The sequence below is a fragment of the Poecilia latipinna genome, unplaced genomic scaffold, assembly GCF_001443285.1.
Source record: "Poecilia latipinna isolate Pla-1442-1.1 unplaced genomic scaffold, P_latipinna-1.0 Scaffold2945, whole genome shotgun sequence".
Classification (NCBI taxonomy): Eukaryota; Metazoa; Chordata; class Actinopteri; order Cyprinodontiformes; family Poeciliidae; genus Poecilia; species Poecilia latipinna.
This window is the reverse complement of record NW_015115561.1, coordinates 34,800-54,840: the sequence shown is the minus strand read 5'-3', so window position 1 is coordinate 54,840 and position 20,041 is coordinate 34,800. Positions and strand designations below refer to the sequence as shown.

The 20,041-nt window shown below is 39.6% G+C and overlaps 1 protein-coding gene across 1 annotated transcript in view; it reads right to left on the bottom strand.

The window, feature by feature from the left end:
* Positions 1 to 20,041, bottom strand: part of LOC106939683 (CUB and sushi domain-containing protein 2-like) — a 42,274-nt gene that overhangs the window by 5,314 nt on the left and 16,919 nt on the right. The window contains exons 8-20 of the mRNA XM_015022179.1: positions 17,884 to 18,066; positions 16,507 to 16,697; positions 16,136 to 16,271; positions 12,078 to 12,272; positions 10,017 to 10,155; positions 7,791 to 7,978; positions 6,830 to 7,018; positions 6,131 to 6,247; positions 5,507 to 5,722; positions 4,125 to 4,313; positions 2,698 to 2,867; positions 2,409 to 2,565; positions 1,425 to 1,616 (exon numbers count right to left, since the gene is read on the bottom strand). Coding sequence (XP_014877665.1) covers positions 1,425 to 1,616; positions 2,409 to 2,565; positions 2,698 to 2,867; positions 4,125 to 4,313; positions 5,507 to 5,722; positions 6,131 to 6,247; positions 6,830 to 7,018; positions 7,791 to 7,978; positions 10,017 to 10,155; positions 12,078 to 12,272; positions 16,136 to 16,271; positions 16,507 to 16,697; positions 17,884 to 18,066 — 2,262 coding nt within the window. The remainder of the gene's footprint in view (positions 1 to 1,424; positions 1,617 to 2,408; positions 2,566 to 2,697; positions 2,868 to 4,124; positions 4,314 to 5,506; positions 5,723 to 6,130; positions 6,248 to 6,829; positions 7,019 to 7,790; positions 7,979 to 10,016; positions 10,156 to 12,077; positions 12,273 to 16,135; positions 16,272 to 16,506; positions 16,698 to 17,883; positions 18,067 to 20,041) is intronic.

Here is a 20,041-nt window from a genome sequence, read left to right as displayed (position 1 = left end):
AGCAGGTCGGAGCCCGCCGGGGGGGCCTTCAGTGGTGGGGGGGGGGGGGGGGGGGGGGGACTTGATATCAATATATGCCACACTTCAAATTGTAGTGCCAAACATTTTTAAAGCAGTCTACATTTACGCTTCCACTTTGCAATTATGTTTCATTTGGTGTTGGTTTGTCACCTAAAATTTCCAAATACTGTAATTTGAAGTTAAGGCGTAGTTCAGTGGGTATAAATACTTTTGGAGGCACATATTATGTTCTCTCATTAATCCAAGCGCTTAATAAACTTTATAAATCCCATATTTCAGGTGTCAAAACTTTGACATTTCTATTTCCGACTCCATTCTATCTGTCTTAGTCGCTGTCCTCACCTTGCCTTACAGTTGTTTATTTCTTTGTGTTTGTGTCCTGGCTGCTGCTAAAAAATCCCACCGATAAAAATAGTCTCTAATCTGCCCTAGAATTCACCCTGGCTGTTAAAATATCACCTCCACTGAAGTCATGCCAAGGAGAAATGTTTTCAGGGATACACAGTTTGCTGAATGTTGTTTACACCCAGACATGAAATTACCTGTCAGTATAGGTTGAAAAGGGAGCTGAGCAGTACTATTCTAATCACACTGGTCGATGTGTCAAGGAACACCTGTCTAGCTGTTTTTTATTCCTCTCGTCTGGCTGGTTTCTGAACGGCTGCCAACATGTTCCTTTGGCTGTGCTAGCATTATCATAATACTAGCTGAACACTATAGAAATAAACATGGCTATAAATGCATCTATTGTCCTCTTGTTCAACTGGAGTCTGAAGGAATCTTTGACCCTTAAAACAATAAGCTGGGAAAGTTGTAATAATAAATAAAACGTCTTTTTAAAACGGGAGATTTAAAACAAAGACTTTAAAAAGAAAAGAAAAATCTGCAATATTCATGTTAAGACGAGGAACTGGGTCAGTGAAAAAAAACGAAAGCTTGCTTGGATTACCAGCAAATCTAAGTAAAAAAATGCTACATACTACAAAAAAATGATAATACATAATGCAACATAGTATGTTATCCTTGTAAAACATAAATGGCACTGATGTAAGAAAAGGTAACAGTGTACTGGCCCAGCCAAGCTGGCTTCTTGTAACTTTAAAATTTTACCACATCTATTGTTTGACAAAGAGTTTTAGAAACTTGTTACCTTGAAAAAACAAAACAAAAAAAAAACAATTTAATTTCTGGTTTGTTGACATTTATTCAAGTTTTTAGTGGTACTGCAGTCAGCTCCAGCATCCTGATTTCAAGAGATGCAGATTTCCATACAAAGAGGATTTGACCTAATTAAACTCATTTATTCTGAATAAATGTACGAAAATGTAAATATTCCTTCAAACAGAAAAAGTACATTTTTTATAAAAAAAAAAAACAAAAAAAACAAAGTGAGCATAACTCACCAACACAGAGTGGAAGTGGGCTGTCCCAGGCCCTCCTCTCCCCCCTGAGGCAGGTGAGGATCTCCGGGCCTTTCAGGGTGTAGCCCGGGTCGCAGCTGTACGACACGGTGCTCCCTGCAAAATGACCTTTGTCCTCCCGCTTGTAGCCAAACTGAGGAACACCTGGATCCTCACATTTAACCAGCTCAAAACCTTAAATGAACAAAAAAAAAAAAAGAAGACAGGACAAGAATGAACAAACCAATGTTCAAGTCCCGCCACAGATTCTCAATTAGGCTTTTTTAACCACAAAGAACCTAAAATCTAAACGATTTCCTTAATCCTGCATCAGCATGTTTCACTGTCAAAATGATGTGCTATGCAGTGTTGGTTATAACTCTATTGGGCTACTCCATGGGTCAACAACCTGATGCTCCAGAGCCAAAAATTTACAATCATTTTAAATGTAATTAATAATTACATATGCAGATTTCCACGGGGATAAATTCATTTAATTTACACAACAGAATTGAACTAAAAGTACCAGTAATACATTTTTAGATGCATTTATCATCTGTTTTATCTTTAAATGATATTAACAAATATACCCATACACATTCAAAAGTTTTGCTCTACTTAAAATATGAAAGTAGAAGTCAAATTTTAGTACTTCAAAACTGACAAATTTACCATTTCAAAAGTTGTACGTAGTACTTTTTTGAAAGGTCATGTGACATTTGCGGCTCTAAATAGGTTTACTTAGCTGGACTGAGAGCAAAACTTGCTTTTTGGAATGTAATGGTCGTTGAGCCTTTATCGGTCTATCCAACAAACTCACAGCAAAATACAAGCGTTAGTGGTTTCAAAAAAAAAAAAAAAAAAAAAACGTGAAAAGGTTTAGGTACAAACACATTTGTACTTTTGTAAAGTAGTGTTTGTGGAAAAATGAGTAAAGGGGAAAAAAAAAAAAATCCAAATCTTTGTTTCAGGCAGATTGTTCCTTACTAGTGAAGTGCAGTTCAAAGCCTTTACTGGTGTTGTCAGCATTGCTGATGAACTCCAGCCACATGGAGCTGGAGGTGGAGTTCAAGGTTACGTCTAGAAGCTCGTTTCCCGTAAACATCCCCAGGAGACGAGCCTTATTACTGCTGCCATCAAAAACCTAGAGGAAAGGGAAAAAAACAACAAAAAAACCAGCATATGAGTAGGAGGAAGCATCAGGTGTGCAAACTCAGATATGCAAACAAGGCTGTGTCTGAAGTTGTGGAAGATGCTACTCCCACCACCCCCTCACTTTGAGAACGTCGTCGTCCTCCAGCCGAAAGTCCCGTGCTCTCAGCTGAACGCCTTTGCCAGGCTGCGTCTGGATAGAGTAGATGCATTCGTGGTTGTTGCCGTAGTAACCAGGGTAGTTGGGAGAGAGGAGCACCCCTTGCATGCCAGTCACGGATGAGCCGCATTCAGCTAGAAAAAAGGAGAGGGAGCAGAGATCCAGGCAGAGACGGAGGGGAAGTGGCGTTGGAGAGAGCAGAGGACATGTCAATCGCTATATGCTTGAAACTCTTGGGGTGTTTTATTCACGTTGTCATGCACGGGGGTGGGGGAGGGGGGGAGTTGACGGTGAGAGGAATATGGTCACTGAGTGTACCTGAATGTTGAGTGGCGCATCATCATAATCACCCTGCAATCTGAATATGATTAACTGTAATTTCAGCTCTATCTGAAAATTGCTATTCATGGCTCACATCGGGGGAAGAGTCAAAAAAAGGACAACATTTTCTATAGCAAAATTGCTGCAGGAATTGAAAAGGCCCACAACTGCACCCCGGCTTTAAACTCAGGGAATTCAGCAAGGTATAATAAGGTAAAAGGATTAGACGGCATTGTTAGGAAAGTGGGAAGTTTCGAAAATAGGGCAGACAGTGACAGAAGTATGAAAATATCAAAATGTCTATTTCCTGTCAGTCTTCAGAGACTTGGATTCATCTAGAGGCAAAAGAAAGACCCAGCAAGAAACCTAAAAACTAGACAACAGCACAAAAGGAAGCTAGGAACATGAGGTTTTGTCTACAAGGTAAAATATAAAAATTAGTAAACTAAGTGGGTAAATAACCTGCAATTAAGAGAAAGTACAGATGCCCCAATAAAGCCATTTATAGCGTCCTCATGTTGATTATAAGCAATGAGAGAAGTTCAGTAACTACAGGGAAGGACAAACACAAGGAGGTCAACGGTGGCCATGATGTGCGATTCAATGCTAATTATGGTCATTGGGAACAAATTCAATTTCATTTTAACAAATAAACGTAGCGGTAAATGTTTGTTGTGTCATAAAGACAAACAAACTGACCTATACTCGGCCTGTCATTTTCCCATGTGTTAAAAAAAAAAAAACACAAACCACATCAATAATTAACACATTTCAGCTTTTTGATGCCATCCCCCATTAAAACTGCTGCCCTATATAATTTGGACAAAGTCACACAGGCTGTGTCTGGGAGGCCGTCCAAACGCAGCGACAAAACGTGGGCGTAGAGAGTGCTGTAAATGAGGAGGATGCTAAAAGAAAATGCCTCATTTCCTGACATAATTGATAATTTGGTAAATTTCCTAATTTGCAGGACGACATGAGAGAGCTAGCTTGCTGGGATGACAAGAGGGACCGGGAGTTGTGATGAAAGCAAAAAAATAAATAAATAAATAAAGCATGTGACCACCTACCAACACACCTTGGCAGAGGGGAGCTCCACACCCGCCTTCTGCCCCCTAAGCACACCACCCTCGCCGGACCCTCTAACCGGTAACCGGGGAAACAGGAAAAGATGAGGGCATCGCCGACTCCGTACTGGAGACCTTTTCTGGTGCTGTATGGAGGGATTCCAGGATCCTCACAGGGCTCCAAATCATACTCTGAAAGAGAGACGCAGATGTACCGTCAGCAAATTTTACTGCAAGACTATAAAGGAGATGACACTCATGCAGTGCTGTTTATCATCTTTATTCTCATGTTTTACTAACATTTTTTTCCCCTTCAAAAGTACTGTATTCTGTATAGCTGCAGCAGAACTTTTCAGCCTTCTGAGAAACACAAGACAGACGTCAGGAAAACTTGTCAACAATAAGCCGCATGGAAGCAACTTGGGAAGAAGGCCAGATCATTAAAGATCTGTAAATATCATTTTGAGCCAAGTTCTTATCAAAACCACATAATCAGGGTTCCGACATGGCTTTTAAGTCACAACCTGCTTAAATGCTACTAAATGATCTCTTCTAAAGCCCATCCCTACAAGGCTGCCACCACCAACCACCATTATCAGTCAACACTAAAGAAGACAGCAGAGAGACAGAAGTTGTTTGGATATGCTGGAATAGTCTTGAGTTCAGAGGGAATCCGGTGCACCTAAACTGACAAATCATTTAACTATTTATTGTAATGTCAGCGAAGTATTATATTTACTCAATTTATAAGAAACAAATATGAAAATAAATCAAGTAGATGTAAATATTTAAAGTGGAACATGTGAAAACTACAGTGTTCCTGATTGTCGTCGTCATTGTTTCTAGTTATCTCAGATTTGCAAATACCTGCGCAATTCCAACGTCACTTGAATGCCTCAAAATGTACGACAGATTATCAACAGTCACTTGTTTATCGCTGTCTTGAAATAATGCTGCCTTCTTAGCTTGATTTGATGTTATCAATCTAAATACTGACAGAAGTTGCTAATTTTTCTTCAGTGCTCTTTTCTCAACATTGGAAATATTGAAATTGTGCCAAAGAAATCCACACTTCTTTGTTTCTTTTTTGTTTTTTTGGGGGGGGTTTGTTCTTCAGGATGTGGTGCAAAATACATTGCTGGGTAATATCCTGCATATTCTTTGGCTGAAAAAGATTCAACCACAGTAAGACACTCTATATTCTTCCCAAGCTTATCTGCTAACATTAAATAAGTTGTCTTGGTATTAAGCAACATTCTAGTTCAAGTTCTTTAATCTTCCTTCTCAGTGTGACTCCCTACTACATAATAAGCGTGGCTCAGCACATAGTGTCCCAGTTTTCCACTGCTGGTGTGGTTAAGAGATAAAATTTACATTATTCTCACCTGAGAACGTGATGTTAAATCCCTCGTACGAAACAGAGAAGTCGGAGAGGAAGCGGATCTGCGCGGTGTAGTTCCCGAACAGGCCCGCGCTTAAAGGAGGGGGCAAGGTGGAGCCGGTCAGTCTCCAGAGGGGCTGAGAGAAACTGCCGTTCTCGGTCACCAGCAAATGGTCATGGGGACTCTCGAGGTGGAAGGTGTGGAAGGTGAACTGTACGCCTGATTTAAAGAAGAAGAAGAAGAAGAAGAAAAAAAAAAACATTAGATAAACATGTTTTCTTCGTTTTCTCTGGGTTAAAGAAAAGTAAATGCTAACTGAAACCGAACAGAATGTATTTTGGAGTCAAATGCTCCTATGTCTTTGCCTGCTATTTATCAAACGCATCCGCACATAGTGAGCATCTGCAAATGAGGCTGTGTCAAATTGATGTGAGAGCTTGGCCAAAGGGGACATGACTGGAGAGTCATCCCATGGCACCGTAGCCTCAGGCCAGCCTCTCAGCACTCTACTCTTACAAAGACAGCTTGTTCGGCAAAATAAAAAGGCCACTCGGTGGGGGGAAGTGACACCGTAAAGGAAGTTCAATTTGACTGCTGCATGTTTTGACACGGATTTCCTCTGCTAACCTTTTCCGTGGGAGGTCTCGATTGTCCACGTGCAGTTCAAGTTGTGTGGGTAGAAGTCGGGAAAGCCGGGAGAAAGGATGGTTCCGGTGTTGCCCTGGATATAACCGCCGCACAACGCTGACAACGGAGGCAGAGGGAAGCAGAGAGGGGGGAACATGAAGATGAGTTTACTGAAAACACTCCCAAACTGCTGTTATTTACCCTCATGTAAAATGCATTTAAAAAGGACATTCTCTTCAAGATAGAATAAAAGCAGAGAGAGTGTTATTTACAACATTAATAGAAAGCACAAACATCAATAGCGTTCTCAAGAGGCAAAAACAAAAACAAAAAAAAACAAAGAAAAGAAGTGTATACATGCAAGAAAAATCCAATTCTTAAAGGGGATAGCAGCTGGGGAGGGGCATGTTATTACTGCAGCATCTAAAACATTTCTCAGTAGATTAGTCCTTCCAAGTGTAAAACAAGAGTCATTCAAAGAAACTTTCTCATCTTTTATAGATTTTCTAATGACTTTGTAATATTTAATAATAAAAATCTGATGCAATATGAAGCAAACGCTAAAATCATGTTTCATTCATAAAAAGCTCAGAACAATGAATTCTGCTTTAATCTCCCCCCCCATCACCATTTGTGACTTGGGGGGGAAGAAATCTGCCAGGCGACTCTTCGTTTCTAGGTCAATATTAAGGAGCGTACCATCACAGCTAGGCAGGGGGCGACTCCACTGGAAATTAGGCTCGCACTCCAAAGGCTCGGCGTCGCTTAGCGAATAGCCGGCGTCGCAGCTAAATGTCACCAGGCCTCCCACGTAGAAGTCGTTGCCGTGCCGCTGCCCGTTCACAGGGATGCCGGGATCCACGCAGTGGTCCGACTGCAACTGCAGGGCTAGAAAAGGAGGGAGACGACAGATCAGACCATCAAAAACGGGCGAGCGACCGAAATAAAAGCGGCATCATTTAAATTTGAATAGGCAATTGCAAATATTCTAATGAGGCTTAAATAAGTTTGCTTAAGATGTTAAAATCCTTCCAAATAAATTATTCACATATATGCCCATTATTCCCCTCAGCAGACGTGAACCAGTAAGCTTTCTCTCAAAGCTACTTCCCCTGCCCCACCGTCTACATTCTCTGGTATGGCAAGGCTCGTAGTAAATAATTGAAGCTGAACAGAGATTTACCCAAAGTGAAAGTTTAAAAGGTTAGCTTGTGTGCCATACATGGAGGAACGAAAGATGGCCCAGAGGACTAAATTACATGATTAGCGAAGGCTGGCGTAAGGGTAAAAGGTGTAATTGCAGGAACGGGGTACAGCCTGTAACACACTCTTTAGTTAGACTTTGGCAGTGTGTGCATGCGTGCGTATGAGCGTGTGTGTGTCACAGGAGAATTTTCTGACAGAATCTTCGAAAGCCATTTACATCTAAACTAGAGATGTTTTGCTAAGAAGGGTTTTTAGGTGTCAAAGTGAACAGAATTATTCTTGCACCCAAGACTAAGTAACATTAAAAATGCAAAGAAGGCTGCCGCCTCTGATTTGGGCTTCCTGCAGGTATTTGATTCACTCAGGCTATGAAAGGAAAACATGAAAATGAACCACATCCTGTTTTATCTGGATGTACATTGGACTTTGTAGCATCACATGCGGTGGCCCTTACTCTCGTAACGTATGCGGAAGCCGATGTCAGAGTGACTCTTGTCGGTGGTAAAGAGGAGGTACAGGAAGTTTGAGGTGCTGATGAGGAACTGTGGAACCTGGGTGCCCTGGTAACTTCCAATTAGAGGTGAGGAGGGAAATCGGCCGTCCCGCACCTCGAGAACGTCATAGTTGACCTCAGTTCGAAACCTACAGGAAATAAAGGGAAGGCAAAAGATTGTCGGTGTGAAAGAATCGGGCCAACAGAAGAGAGGGAATATGGCTATGTTTTTGATAATCTTCCAGTTGAAATGGTGACTCAGTCCACTACGTTATGAATGCTAATTTCTTTGTATTTATAATGGAATACGTGTCGTGAAAAGGATCAGGCTCACAGCATCACAAATCATCCATAACGCTTAGCAGTGATCATCAGGTGTTTCTCTCTCTTCTGTCGTGTTTGTGGTAAAAAAAAAACAAAAAAAAAAACAAGGCAGTATGACTAAAGTACACCGTTTCAGTTAAAGTCCTGAAAGAGAAAAAGCTTGTCTTTAGGTCATAATAAAAAAAAATAACTCAATTTTTCTAAAAAGCACTTAAGATGGATGTTTGCAATTTACTTTCCGTTTAACTCTTCGTTTTGTGTGCACGCGCGCGAGAGGGTGTGCAATTTCTGTTTTTGTTGCCGCAGCCACTTCATCTTCAAAGCCATGAATAAATAGCCTGCTTACAGAGCCATGTCATCTAAATGAAATGGTTTGTGATATTTTATTGATGCTACATAAAAATTAAATAGCAACAAACATTTATGGAACATTCGTTATGAATAGGATCCTATCGCAGCAGGAGCATGGATAAGATGGGGTTGCGAGGATGAGTTTTACTTAAAACATTTAATGCGGCGTTTCATCCTACATCCTGTCTGTGTGTCCTTTTACTTCAGAACAAATTGCCTCCTCTCCCACCTCTGTGGCCGCCGTGTGTGGATGAGTGGATTTTATATGACTGAGTGCAGATGGCTAGGGTTGGGGAGGTCAGATTTATGGTCAAAGCATTCTGTGCCCCAAAACAATGCTGATTACCAACAATTGCAACGCACTGTGTTGTTAAGAATACTTTACAGTCCGTTTGCCTTTTGCTAAATTTTTAATGCCAACTATTTGTTGCTTGTTCGCTCATTGAAAACACGACGTCTACGTTTGTTTGGTGGGTTTTTATGGCATCGTAACATTATGGGATTTTGTATTCTATTGAAATTTTATAGCAATTCCTTTGAAGTTTAATGTTGACAAACGTTGGGTGTATATATCTACATATATATCCAAGACAAGAGACTAACTTTCTCTTGTCTTTCCTGTGTTATTTAATCTGTGTTAATAGGTGTCAACTCTGACAACAAAACGTGTATATATATATATATATATATATATATATTTATTCAAGTTAAAAATCATTCAGTCAGGATGAGTAGATGTTTTTTTCACCTGAAAAAATGTATTGTATGTCCTGCCTGATCACTCTTTAAGACTGAAAGCTCAGTTTAAATAACGTGACAGTTAGTTAGAGCCTAAGCTACCTCTTTAGGCGTGGTTTATTTATTTAGTCTGTTTTTGTGTGCGAAGAAAGGTGCTTTTAATTGCTGAGGCATAAAAAGTAATTAAGTTAATCAAGTTAAGCTTTCCCTATGAAATTAGAGTGCTCATTACCTTTAACAGTGACAAATTAACACAAGGTAGGGTAACAAAAGAAGAGGCAATAAAGTGCAATTTCCTCTTTAAACTAATTTAATAACAGGAAATTGTACATCCTACTTTCTAGGCCTTTTGGCCTCATCTAGAAGCCAGATTTGGAGCGGTGTTGAAATTGAAATATTTAGAAAGTAAGCTTAATCCAGAGAGAGCACAGCCAACAACCACAGGATCCAAAATGGTATTGGTCCATACGTTTTGGTCCTAGACGGTGTAGAATAACAGATGTTCCTTCTTCACCTTCCTATTGTTCAGGTCTGTCTTTGTAGGGGGAAAAAGAACCTGCGAAATATTAGGTAATTGTTTATAATCAGCGTTTGTATGCATGTGCTAGATCTGCCACTTAAGGACCACTAAAAGCAATAAAATGAAAGAGTCGATAAAGAGACAAACACAAGGCAAGCCGCTGAAAACCGAGAGGCTAAAAACAGAAACATCCCGGACTGTTTAGAGTGGATAAAACGTCGGGGAATAAAGCGGTTGCTGTCTCGGTGACTCACTTGTCGAAGATGATCTTGATGGGATAGCCTGGAGGAGCCTCAATGATCCATTCACAGTTAAGGGCCTCCTTGTACAGTTCTGGCCAGCCAGGGGAGAGAATGATCCCACTGGGAGCCTTCAGATCTCCTCCACATGGGGCTAACAGCGGGAGAAGAAGAAATGAAGAGAGAGAGGGGGAAGAAAAAAAAGACAGAGGCTGAATTATGCATGTCCGTCCCAGGTGATGAATGACGAGGTCTATTGATGATTTCTCGCATTAGCCCAGGCTCCGCCCATTTCCTTTTGCTGCCAGTCTATATTTGATGTAAACTGGTGACGGCTCATTTCAAGGTTAACCACGTCTCTTGCGAACACGTTTGCCACTCTCCGTGTGTCTGTGTTTAAATGCACTAGCTGTTCACGTTACACGCATCACTCAAACTGCTACCTTGTAAAATGTTTCATGCACGGTGATCTTTATCAGGAATAAAACCCAAGAACATAATATCTTTCATGACTTGCACAAAATAATAATAATAATAATAATAAAAAAAATCCACTTAAGCACACAAGCCTCTTCATATTTCCCAGCTCTGTTACAGCTCACTTTACCAGGCATCGCCGGCACCGCCTGTCCTTAACTGGAACTCGCAGAAATGCTGGAGTTCCTCTTGCAGCGCCAGCTCCCTGATCCCTCTCTAAAGTGGAATGATTTAATCAGTCGGCTCAACATACTGAAGGACATCTATGAAACACATTATGCTACAAACGCAGGGGTGAGATAGACGGACTCAAAGGAATATCAAGCTGCTGAGAAATGCAGAGGAGAGGGCATGCTTTAATACTGGATTTTCTTTTTGAATATTGCAGATAGTGAACTTGATTAGCTCTCTTAGAATTTCTGTCATGTCTGCAATCACATTGATTTGTTGCAGATGTCCAAGAAACCTTGGTAAATGCTAAGCTTTATCTAATCTTTGCCAGCTATGCTGGTCTTTTCTGGTTTGCTGGAAATAGTTTATTGATTATGAAGCCACGGAGGGGTAAATTGAAAGCTCAGCAATCTGCATGTAAACACAGCATGTCCGCTGATTCAGACGTTTGGGAGGAGAAAAAAAAAAAAAAGCCTCTGGATGGAGCTAAGTTTCACCATCACATGACTTTAGATGTGCAGTGGTACACTTGTTTTGATCAACAAATTACTAAAGCTATTAAACATTTAAGAGATGTTAAAGAGACTTTAATATTTTAGTCAGCAGACTAATTTATCATTTTGTTTGTGATGCTGCATCAAAAGATATCCAGATCATGGAACAAAAGATCGCTTCATGCCAGGAGGAGTTAAATTTGATGGCTCCTGCTGATGCGTTCATAAAACATGCAGTTATTTCTTGGCTCTCATCTCCTCAAGTCGCATCAACTCATACACTGAGGTTCATGCAAATTTTCCATTTCAAATTTCACACTTTTCCGCACTGAAGTTTCTAGATTTTAACCCCTTAAAACTGTCATGATGACACTGGTGTCCTAATGAACCCATTGACTTGCATGCAAACATTGTGAGGGTGACAGATAATGGGCTAATGACATTCAGGTAATGTGATTACATAATATTTACCATGTTGCAAATGTATAGTACATAGTATCCAAACACAACCCAGTGGTTACAGTAGTTTACATTTATGTAGTGTGGTAAAGGGTCAATTAACGGCTCTGTTGTTTTTCTGGACAAAGTTCATTAATTCTGTTCCAACGTCGTCGAGACATAGACTTACCAATTCTAGAATGGATTTTCCAACAATTAAAATGATTGCCAAACTTTTCAGGTTCTGACACACAAAACAAGACGCAATCCCCCAAACATTCATTGAGTACTGAGAAAGGAAGTTGTGACGCAGGGAATTTCCAACATGTCTGCCATTTGTATGCAATAAGTACCAAGTCGTTTTTGTACCAAGTCTTTTAGGAGTACATGAAAAAGAATTGCCTTCAGAATAAAAGCCACAGTTTCCAAAAAGTTAAACCAAAGATCATTATTGTAATAACAGCATGTAATCAGACGCTGGTTTCGCCTCACTCACCTTCACATCGGGGGACGGCATTGTCCCACACGACGTTGCCATCCTTCAGAATGCAGGATATGGTCTGAGAGCCGTGGGTCTTAACAAAGCCCTCTTCACAAAGGAATGAGATGGAGCTGCCCAGCTGAAGGCTCTCGCCAAAACGCTTCCCGTTAACCGGCACCCCTGGATCTGGGCATTCGTTGTGGCGAAAAGCTTTGGAAAATGCAAACAAGGAGGCAGTTCATTTGGAGGATCAACAAAGGTGTGAGGAGAGTGTTGTTGCCTGTCACTGAATTAAAATGTGAGCATTTTAGCTCACAGCATTGAGCTTAAAAAAAAAAAAGATAATTATTCAGATTGAAGGACTTAAATTATGTGTTACTGTTTCCAGATGTCTTTGTTTTTATTCATTTTATTAAAAACTCACGTGAAAAATAGAGGGTCCAAGACAACACATAAAAACTGTCGTTTCTTGTTTTTCACAACAAACTTGTTCATTATTTATACTATAATGTACAATGCATGCCTTAATTTACGTTTACTTTACTGTATAAAGTATCATGCAGCAAAACTAGACGATTGCAGTAATATTCCTGTACCTAAATTTTTTGTAAAGATTCAATTAAAGATCTTCCCCACTGGCTAATAAAAAATGAACATAAAATAAAAACAGGCAAAAACGGACACCTTCACCTATTCATCTTATTGTTATTATTTATCTGCGACATGTTCGACGGTCTCATTTTTCTGTGGGCGATCACAAGATATTGATGAAGGATTCTTGGCAAAACCTTCCCTCTATTCAATTAACTACAAGCATTTTGCAATGTGAGCTTAAGATGAGAGGGAATTCATTTCACTTTAGTCACAAAGATTCACTGTGCTGCAGTGATTCTGCGCAACCACTTCGCCATGCAGATTACTTGCACCAGGTGATGCTGCTGAGATATTTGTAAAGTAAACAAAAGGGGACATTGTTGTCACACCTTTAGAGCCCTATAAATCAGGCTTTTCAATAAAATTCAAGTGGGGACAAGATAGAAGGGCCACGGCAGCGCGCGGCCCTCGAGGAAGACTCATAGCCCCGGAAAAAAAGGGAACGTAAACAAATGCATTACCTGTCCTGCTATCTCTCTCACTCAGTCTTTCTCAGTCTTGTATACACAGCAATTGGTGACACATGTAGGTGTTGATGAATCCCTCTTTCCTAGCCAATGGACCCAAACAGTGCCAGCGCCTCTTCATCAATCTCAAATATCTTATTTATTAGGGTGCCAGAAATTGCCTCGATACAGTTTGGCATGTCCTTAATTAACAAGAATGATGGAAGTTGTGTGCTCAGCCCAATGACCTCCTAAAAACTCTCCTGCAGTCGGACGACACTGTTCACAGGAATAGAGTGTCATCTTCAATTAACGTCTCCTGACATTTTTCCACAATGCTACACTGACTCTTTATTTTTATGGCTCGATAAATCATTCATTAGCCACCGTGTGTTGTCGCCATTATGTCTTTACAGGAATACCTGGATTTGGGTAAATCACAGAGCATGTCGGAGTCAGAGTTCAAAAGCATTCTTTCACACTGCAGTGATTTAAAAAAAACAAAGAGTTGACCTGAAAATGTTCATACTTTGTCATGATTTCACATGAAAATCTTAAAAATTGTGGTGTGTATTTGTATCCAGCTCCTGGATTAATACTTTATGGAACCACCCTTTGCTACAATTACGGCTGCGAGTTTTTTTTTTTTTTTTTTAATATATATATATACTTTTGCCAGCTTTTCACAGCTAGAGAGGAAAATTGTTCCACTTTTCCTTCCAAAATAGCTCAAGCTCCATTATAATGGAAGTAGAGTGTCTCTGAAATTTAATTTTCAAGTCTGGCCACAGATTTTGACACATGGATATGCACTGATCTAAATTATTCCATTGTAGGTTTAACCTCCATCATCCCGTCTCACAGGCTCTGAAACGTCTAACAGCTTGACTTGGAAGATTGACCTATATTTTGAGATTTCTGGCCCAAGAACATTCTGGCCCAACGACTAACACCAGCTTTCGTATTGATACTAAATAAATGCTTCCGCACAGCGTGATACTGACACCACTGAGTTTCAGAACGGGATGGTGTGTTCACAATAAGATGTAGTGTTTGTTTTCAACCACATATAGTATTTTGCTTGTAGGTCAAAGTTTTCTATAGTCTCATCTTAGCAGAGGATCTTCTTCCATGTTTTTTTGCTGTGTCCCCTACATGGCTTGTATTAACCAGCTAACTGGACATCCGATGGCTGTCTTCCTCTTTCATAAACATGAATAACTAATAGTTGTACTGATGACGACCTGAGGTGCGGATCTCTGCAGGTCCTCCATAGTAATCATAGGTCTGATTGCTGCCTCTCTGATTTGTGCTCTAATTTTCCGTCCTTTCCAAAAACGTGGATGACCATAACCAACTCAGACTGCAGTTGTGCCATACTCAGTTCATTTTCAGAGTTAAGATTAAGCAGTCCTCTGCGAGATGTCCAAAGCTAAAGCTAAGTTAGGATTAATTTTCTTTGAAACTTTTGCTGTACTGACAGTATCTGTTAATGTACAACTTTGTCTTCTTGTGCTTCAATTTGACTATAGTCCACTAAATTTATTGAGTCAGGGTTCAAAATGTACAAGAGTGGACTGGTTGCAGGAACAAAACCCAAAAGAGCAAGGTTAGAGACCGAACCGCATTTAGTCTTAATGAGGGGGAAAACAAAACACAGAACATGTAAAAACCTAAATGTCACCATGGGCTTAGATGTTAATTTTAAAAACCATATAAAATCTTAATTTTAAATCATAGTAGTGCACCCTGAAACATTGCAAAACAAATCATTTTCTATCAAGACGGCACAAAAAAAGCCTATGCACGTCTTATTTTCAGTAGGTTAGAAAAATGTGATACAAGTCAGTGTGTCCATACAGGTCTCTGAAAATAAATCAGACAGCTGCAGCTCATCTAAAATAAACCTGCCAGAATCCCAAACACCACCAGGAAAATGGATCATGCCATACCAGTCCCTACATACCTACATTGGCTCCCTCTGTGAAAGCGTGGATTTTCAAATTGTCTTGATTGTTTATGACACGGAATCGTCTTGGCCTGAATTCATTTCAGAGACGCTGGTCAGGTGTGATACATCTGGACTCCTGAGGTCGTCACAGACTGCTTTACTCTGTTTTCCTGGGTTAAAGACTAAGCAAGTACAGGCAGCAAAGAACTACTGTATTCTCAACATTACTTACATGAAACCCTATTTACTCATTTCTAAAGACTAGTGGTTTTATTAGGATGCAATAAAGAGGATGAATACCAAAGCATACTGCTTTTTTTTGTACAAAATTTTGAAACATGTATTTTTTTTCTACCTGTACTTCTCTGTTTTGCTGAGTGACACATAATCTGTGTTTGTAACATTCCACAATGTTTCAAGGTCTAAGGGGTTTATAAGGTGCTGCATTAAACAAGCGTTACCTTGAAAACAGCCAAGAATCAATAGTTTACAAAGTAGTATTGTCTGCGAGACTGATATTTATTTGAGATGTTGGCAAATTCAAAATTCAGGCTCACTACACAATAGTGCATAGACAACAAACACGATAATCCTGCTGCCAAAATCCTCACGGTGAAGTATATCCATGAAATGGGTTTACCAGCATGCACCCTGTGTTTACTGTGTCTGACTATAAAAAGCATGTTGAATTACCTCCAAAGTTGGCAGTTAGCAAAAATGGATTATTACAAGCACTGCCACAATGTGTCAGGTAAGGATATTATACTTCATTTAGTTTTTTTTTATTTTTTTTATATGTTTTGTGTTTGCTTAGATGTGTTTTTGTCATATTGTGGGACTTTATAGAGAGCGTGTTTTTGATGTGGAAACAGATTTCAGTCTGCAAGAAAACAAGGCACGGCGATATGTGGGATGATTTATAATACCAATTACAGGCTTTGGCACAAATACACACACACAAATGTACACCATCCGTGTCAAACGTTAACACTTATTTTTCTCTTCTGTTAGGAAAGACTTACTTGTAAAAGTGATATTGAAGCCTCTGTCCGTGTACGTGTGGTCTGTCAGGAATTCAAGTCGGGCCACGTGACCGCTTGTTGTTATGGGGGGAGGCAGAGCGTCTCCAGAGAAGGTGCCCAGAATGGGAGATTCGGCCTGAAAAAGAAACGATTTTCTGATGAGGACCAAAGATTTCCAGTTTGTAGAGAGGAGAAAAAAAAAAAGAAAATATTGCACAAGTTTAAAAATTCAGTCAAAACAGCAGGCTTGTAGTTATAATTGCGCAGTGTGATTTTCCTAAAGACATTGACAGATCTACAGATCAACACGAGAAGTGAAGCCAAGAGCTATTAAAAGAAAGCGAGGAAATTAAGACGTAATTGAGCAGAACCTTTCCGCCGTCCTTAATGGAGAGGAAGTCAAACTGTTTCTCCATGCTAAGGTCGTTGAAGGCCAGGTTGATTCTGCTCTCGGGGTTGGTGATGATGAGCCACACACAGTGCATGTTGTTCCCGTATTCCTGAGGGTAGTTGGGAGACAGCAGGACTCCGGATGGAGTAGTAAAGTTGAAGAAGCAGGAAACTGGAACAAGTAAACAGAGATGCAAACAAAAGAAGACGTGAGGAAGAAATGAAATGCAATAACCAAGGAGATGGGAGAAATATATTGGATGTGTTCAAATGACTTTCTTTGATTATATGACAATATAAAATGAACAATTTTAATGAATTTGTAGAAATGTATCTGATAAAGAAAAAACACACTTAAGGCACCTAATAATTCGGAGAGGACAAGTAATTTTAAGCCCAATGACAATTATTAAAGATTTCTCACTCACATACACAGTGAGAGCAAAATTAATCTAATACATCTTCTGAGTATAAAACAAATAAAAATAGACAGAAAAAAAAGCAATTTTTCATCCGGCCAGCTGGGGCGTTTTAGACAGAGCTGGTATGGATTGTGTACACTTATGGGAAAGGCTTTATGTAACCCAACAATAAGTGGAATCTTCCCTGTCTACCAAATGGGAAGATTATTACTTGATCCCAGCAAAGTCCAGACAATGCCCTTTAATGGCAACAGCTCAACATCATGTTGTATGTCAGGGTGAGAGTCTGAACAGAGCAAGAAGACCGCTGCCATTTTTTAAAAGCTCATTTTTAAACCACAGTGGCTAAGAAGCATTTCCACCACTTACACATTTTATTACCATTTTATTGAAATTGCCTAACTTAGTATTTTATGTTAATGATAGGTGAACAATTATTTTAAACCGTATAATTTCCACTTTGTATTTGTCTCACATTAAATGTCAACAATACATATTGTTTATATAAATTAATTGCATGATCTTGGCAATTTGTTAGTTCAATGTTAACTAAATAGTCCTTGTATTAGGCCAAATTAAATTTGCGTCAAAAAAAAAAAAAAAGTTATTCAGCTCACTGATATTTATCACAGTTTTTGTCCATCTTACTGTCTTTTAAAAAAATAAAACATTATCTACACGGTCAGCTCTCTCTTCCTGCACCCCTCATCATTTACCTCTCATTTTCTGTGTTTGTTGTTTATTGAGTTAATTAGCTAATAATCCCTCCCCATTGTTTCTAAATCCACAGTCTCTGCAAGACAAACTGTGGGGATAATCTCATGCTTTATTATGCAGCTGCCCCCCGTACTTATCTGCACGGTATTTATTCACCCACATCGGTAGTTTATAAATTCACAAATGAGGACCGTCAAATCTGACGCAAAAATAACTTACAAACACAGCTGGGTTTCTTGGCGGACCACTGATTGTTCTTCTGACAGGTGATGTTCTTTTTTCCCACGAGCTCGAAGGCAGGCAGACACTCAAAGTACAACCTGTCCCCGTGACGAAAGCCTGTCCCTTCCCGTTTGCCGTAGGCTGGAATTCCAGGATCCCCGCAACTGCCCTGGTCGATCTCTGTAGAGGGAGGTGCACACACAAGTTAAAGCAAAGTTAAAGTAAAGTTCAAGTAAATATTGTAAATAAAAACTCTCCAAGTTATTTGAATTTTATCGTCAATGTCTGAGCATCTCTCCGTCTCATCTGACTGCAACTGTATCCATTCGATTACCGAGTGATGAATGTTCTCGCCTCTGTTGGGAAGTTGATGTGAGCACTTTTTTGACTAGCGCACAAACACATCCGCACCTTTCTGCAACACACCTCTTTGCAAATTTCATTATCACAATAATGCATCGACCCTTCTTTCGCTCGCTCGCCTCTCGACTCTCCCGCAGTTGAAGATTGCAAAGAGAAATGCTGAGGCGTCCTATTTAGGCGTCTGAACAGAGAGTGAATAAGCTCATCCATCCAGGTAAAAAAAGATGGCAGGGCATAATATGATTTTGAGTGGCACCGGGGGTAATTCTTGCCATAGATCCATACTCAGCCCTAATGATGATCATAATTTGGAACACGTGGTGTTTGGTGCTGTTTGCAGGTATAGCTGTCCTTAGACGGCCTCATTTCAGGGACAGCACAGCGGTCCTTACGTGGATCGAGGATAAGGGTGAATGCTGGGTGATCCTCAGGGAAGATGTAAGGTCGGACAAAAGATGCACCTCAAACAAAGCTACAAGTATATGATACATTAGTACACACAGGTAGAAAAAAGTCACACACAGAGGCACTCGAGTACAAAGATGATGTATATTTACCATATTGGTCCCCTACCATTGAAACGCCAGGCAAAGTCAAGCTATTAAACATGAGCCTTTTGAAGTCTGAGAACATATAAATGAGATGTTTTCCATGACCTATGTGTTTTAGTGTGTGTGTGTGTGTAGTATATGACAAAACAGAGAATTAAACTGCACTCGAAAGTTATGAAAAGGGTAAATATGGAAAAAAAAATAAAAATAAAAAAATAAACAATCTTATCTGTTGAGTCAGCCTTCCATCAGCTACTACACTGCAATCTCCAAAGGCCGTACGGAAAAACGGAGCTCTGCTAGCCAAGGTTTACGGTATGGCCCAGAAAAGCATGCAATAACTTAAAACGCTTTTAACAACACCACCTCAACCTTGTTTCAGTAAGAGTTGCAGACCTCAGAACAGCTTCCCGTTTTAAATAAAAAGCTGCTCAGGAGACAGCATCACATTCCTGCTCTACAAATTAATGAGCTCTTAAAGTAGATTTCTTTAAACGGGCTTTCTGCTCTGATAAAGTGTGTTTTGTTTTTCTATTTTTACATTTTCTATTACTTATTGGCTTTAAAAACAATTTTCTTTCATTAGCTTCTAATGTTTGATTGTTGACATTTCCCTTTTAAATGTATTTTGCTGGATTTATTCATAATTTGTTTCTAAAAATACTTTAGTTTGAGGTGGTTTTTAAATGTAGCTCTACTAACGAATAAATTAAGTGAAAAACGAGCACATAATCAAGCCCATGAAAAATATTAGGACTAAATCCATCAACCAACCGATCATTTTAAAGTCTACTTCTGTTTCAATCAGCTGTAACAAATATAAAGTCAACAACGCACTATTTAAGAGGCTGTCACTAGTCTAAATGCTAATACAGGAGCTAGTGTTATGAATAAAATATTTGACCAGATGTATAACACAATATCAATATAGGTGGCATTTAGGTAAAAAATGTATAAAGGACAAAATGATGTCATACATTTTGTGCAGTGCGTGAATTTGCTTTAGGTATAAATACAAGCCGCTGATTCATGTCACTCTATCATAAACGTCTGAAGTGGCTGACTCACCTACAGACCTGCTTACTTGCATTAACACCTAACCATGTTTGTAAGCATTACATTCTCAGAAAGAAGGCCAGCGCTGAAGGTGTGTGACCTACAATAAAATATGTGCACTGATTTGACTGTATTGGCAACTAAACCTGATGATCAGGCTTAAAAAAATACAGGTAATTGAAAAT